This window comes from Myotis davidii, unplaced genomic scaffold, assembly GCF_000327345.1.
Source record: "Myotis davidii unplaced genomic scaffold, ASM32734v1 scaffold5178, whole genome shotgun sequence".
Lineage (NCBI taxonomy): Eukaryota > Metazoa > Chordata > Mammalia > Chiroptera > Vespertilionidae > Myotis > Myotis davidii.
Window position 1 is genome coordinate 47429 of NW_006289735.1, and position 2720 is coordinate 50148.

General features: G+C 43.1%; 1 protein-coding gene across 1 annotated transcript; it reads left to right on the forward strand.

Annotated features, from left to right (window-relative positions):
* The first annotated feature begins 216 nt into the window (after window positions 1–216).
* Window positions 217–2394, forward strand: LOC102752757 (GTPase IMAP family member 5-like). Its single transcript, XM_015563016.1, has 2 exons — window positions 217–259; window positions 1462–2394. The coding sequence occupies exons 1-2, from the start codon at window positions 217–219 to the stop codon at window positions 2274–2276; spliced, it is 858 nt and encodes a 285-aa protein (XP_015418502.1). The 3' UTR covers window positions 2277–2394.
* The last annotated feature ends 326 nt before the right edge of the window (window positions 2395–2720 follow it).

Here is a 2720-nt window from a genome sequence, read left to right on the forward strand (position 1 = left end):
ATTGTGTTCACAGTGCATTGTGTTAGCATCACCAGGTTCACTTAAAGTTATGTATAGACTTTTGAGGGCATAATGTGAGTTAGGAAATTAGCAATGGAAATGATTCCTCCATGGAGAATTATTCTTAGGAGTCTGAACTGGAGGTGACCTTGGGCCTTACCAACTCCATGTGGACACTCACTTTTTATTCTTTTCCTGTTTTTATCCCAGAAGAGAATGGAAGGACTTACAAAGAGCAGAAATGGAACTAAGGCTGAAGGTAAGAAAGCCTCCAAGTTCTCAAGAGGCACCGTTTCCTCACCTCAAACACAGTGACAGAAACCCAGTGATTTTACACTGAAAAAGAAAAAGTCAGTGCTCTTTTCTTCTTTACCTTCCCACCACCTTCACCCCCACCTCCACCCGACCCCTTCAGTACAATGCTCTCCATGCACACGATGTGTGGGAAATGTGGAAATGAAACTTCTAGTCAGAAGTTGCAGGGTTTTGGACTGAATTGTTCCTTGTCCACTTTGAGCAGAAAATGGAAATGTCTTCCAGAAAGATTTGCTAATCATGCAGACTACAAAACATCCCAGAATACTGCAGAAAAGGAAGAACCAACACAGAGTAGAAGAAATAAAATAATAGATTTTAGGACACTGCAATGAACTTGGAATCCATTTGGGCTCATAAGAACTCTAGAACTCTTACCCTTCTTGGTCCCTTGAAGATTTTAGCTCCTGGCTCAATGTCACCCTCTTCAACACCACTTTTGTTAACTTCCTGTAATTCAATCAGCCAAGTAGGAGAATTTCCATCACATGTACTACTAGTAGTCTTAAATTCCATCCTTTTCAGCCACCCATCATAAGTCATCTCTCAGGCTTTGCCTTTGACATTAACTATGACCTTTCTGTTGTTTCAATTTCAAGCAGAGAACTCCCCACCCAAATAACAGAGACTCAGGGACCTCAGCTGGTCCTTGGTGGAAGGTCACAGCTGACACTTCCTTTTCTCCCAAGGTTTAGGTGAATATGTTGAGCACATCTACACAAGTGGTCCTGGTTATTTGTGAGTGAAAAGAGGTGGTAATATTTTTCCATGTGTGACCTCTCATCCTTTGCATCCTTCTAAACTCACATTTATTTAACATGAAATGGGCCAGGCACCATCCCTGCAGAAACACAGGGACCACTTTTGTTTCAGTAAAACTATCTTCCTTGGTCTTGAGAACAACTTGGAGCAACCTCCTCAGTATAGCAGTTTATACTGTTGGCTATGGGTCCAATGTGGGCTTTCTATGTAGACTTCCTATGAATGGAGAAACTCCTAAAGTTGTTGGAAACTTTTGTATGTATTTAGGTATGACAGTTTCCTGGGAGGGAAGTCCACAGCTTTAATGAGATCCCATGAGGGTCCAAGACTTAAAAATTGGGAGCAGCACTAGCTTAATAAGACACACAATTTTTTTCTTTTCAGGCAGTGTGGAAGATAATCAGTCACTGAGGGTCATCCTCGTGGGCAAATCTGGTTGTGGAAAAAGTGCCACTGGGAACAGCATACTCTGTCAACCTGTGTTTGAGTCCAGGCTGGCGGCCCAGGCTGTGACTAGGAAGTGCCAGGTAGCCACAGGCACGTGGAATGGAAGGAACATCCAGGTGGTTGACACACCCTCCATCTTTGAAGCCAAGGCCCAGGACCAAGAGATGTACAAGGACATCGGGGACTGCTACCTGCGCTCAGCCCCAGGGCCCCATGTGCTTCTGCTGGTGACACAGCTGGGGCACTTCACTGCCCAGGACATGGTGGCAGTGAGGAAAGTGAAGGAGGTCTTTGGGGCAGAAGGCATGAGACATGTGGTGGTCCTCTTCACCCACAAGGAGGACTTAGGGGATGGGTCCTTGGAGGACTATGTTGCCAAAACGGACAACCGCAGCCTGAGGAGCCTGATCCAGGAGTGTGGGAAGAGGTACTGTGGCTTCAACAACCAGGCTACTGGGGAGGAGCAGAGGGAGCAGCTGGAGGAGCTGATGGCTGTGTTCAAGAAGTTGGAGAGAGATAACCAGAGTAAATTCTACACAAATGATCTCTTCCACGATGCAGAGATGTTCCAGAAAGGCGGGGATGGCACCCCAGAAGATTACAGGTGCTACCTGTCCAAAGTTCAAGTGCACATTGATAAGCAAAAGCGAGACCTGGAAGATACTGGGAGTCACTGGGCATCCAAGGCGGTTGACAGAGTCAAAAATTATATCTTGTCTGATATAGGTATGCTACTTCAGCTTCTTTTTTAAATTTTAATTTTCATGAAATATCTTTTCCATCTCTTCATTTTCAGTCTGTGTGTCTTTCATTCTGTGGGGAGTGTCTTGTATACAGCATATATATCTGTCTTGTTTTCTTATCTATTCAGCTACCTTATGCCCTTTGATTGGAGCATTTCATCCATTTACATTAATTATTGATAAGTATTTACTTATTGACATTTTAAAAATTTATACCTATGTTGCTTTTAAACAATTGTTACTTCTTCTTAGAGAAGTTCCTTAAAAATTTCTTGTAATACTGGTTTGGTGGTGATGAACTCCTGAAGCTTTTTTTCCCTGGTAAGCCTTTTATCTCTCCATCAATCTTAAATTATGAACTTTCTAGGTGGTGTAATCTTGTTTTTAGGTCCTTACTTTTCATGACTTTGCATATTTCAGACCAATTTCTTTGGGCCTTGAAAGTTTCTATTG

Coding starts and splice junctions, on each gene's coding strand:
- LOC102752757 (XM_015563016.1), top strand. CDS start 217: ATGGAAGGACTTACAAAGAGCAGAAATGGAACTAAGGCTGAAG. Junction 260..1,461: donor AAATGGAACTAAGGCTGAAG/GTAAGAAAGCCT, acceptor TTTTCTTTTCAG/GCAGTGTGGAAGATAATCAG.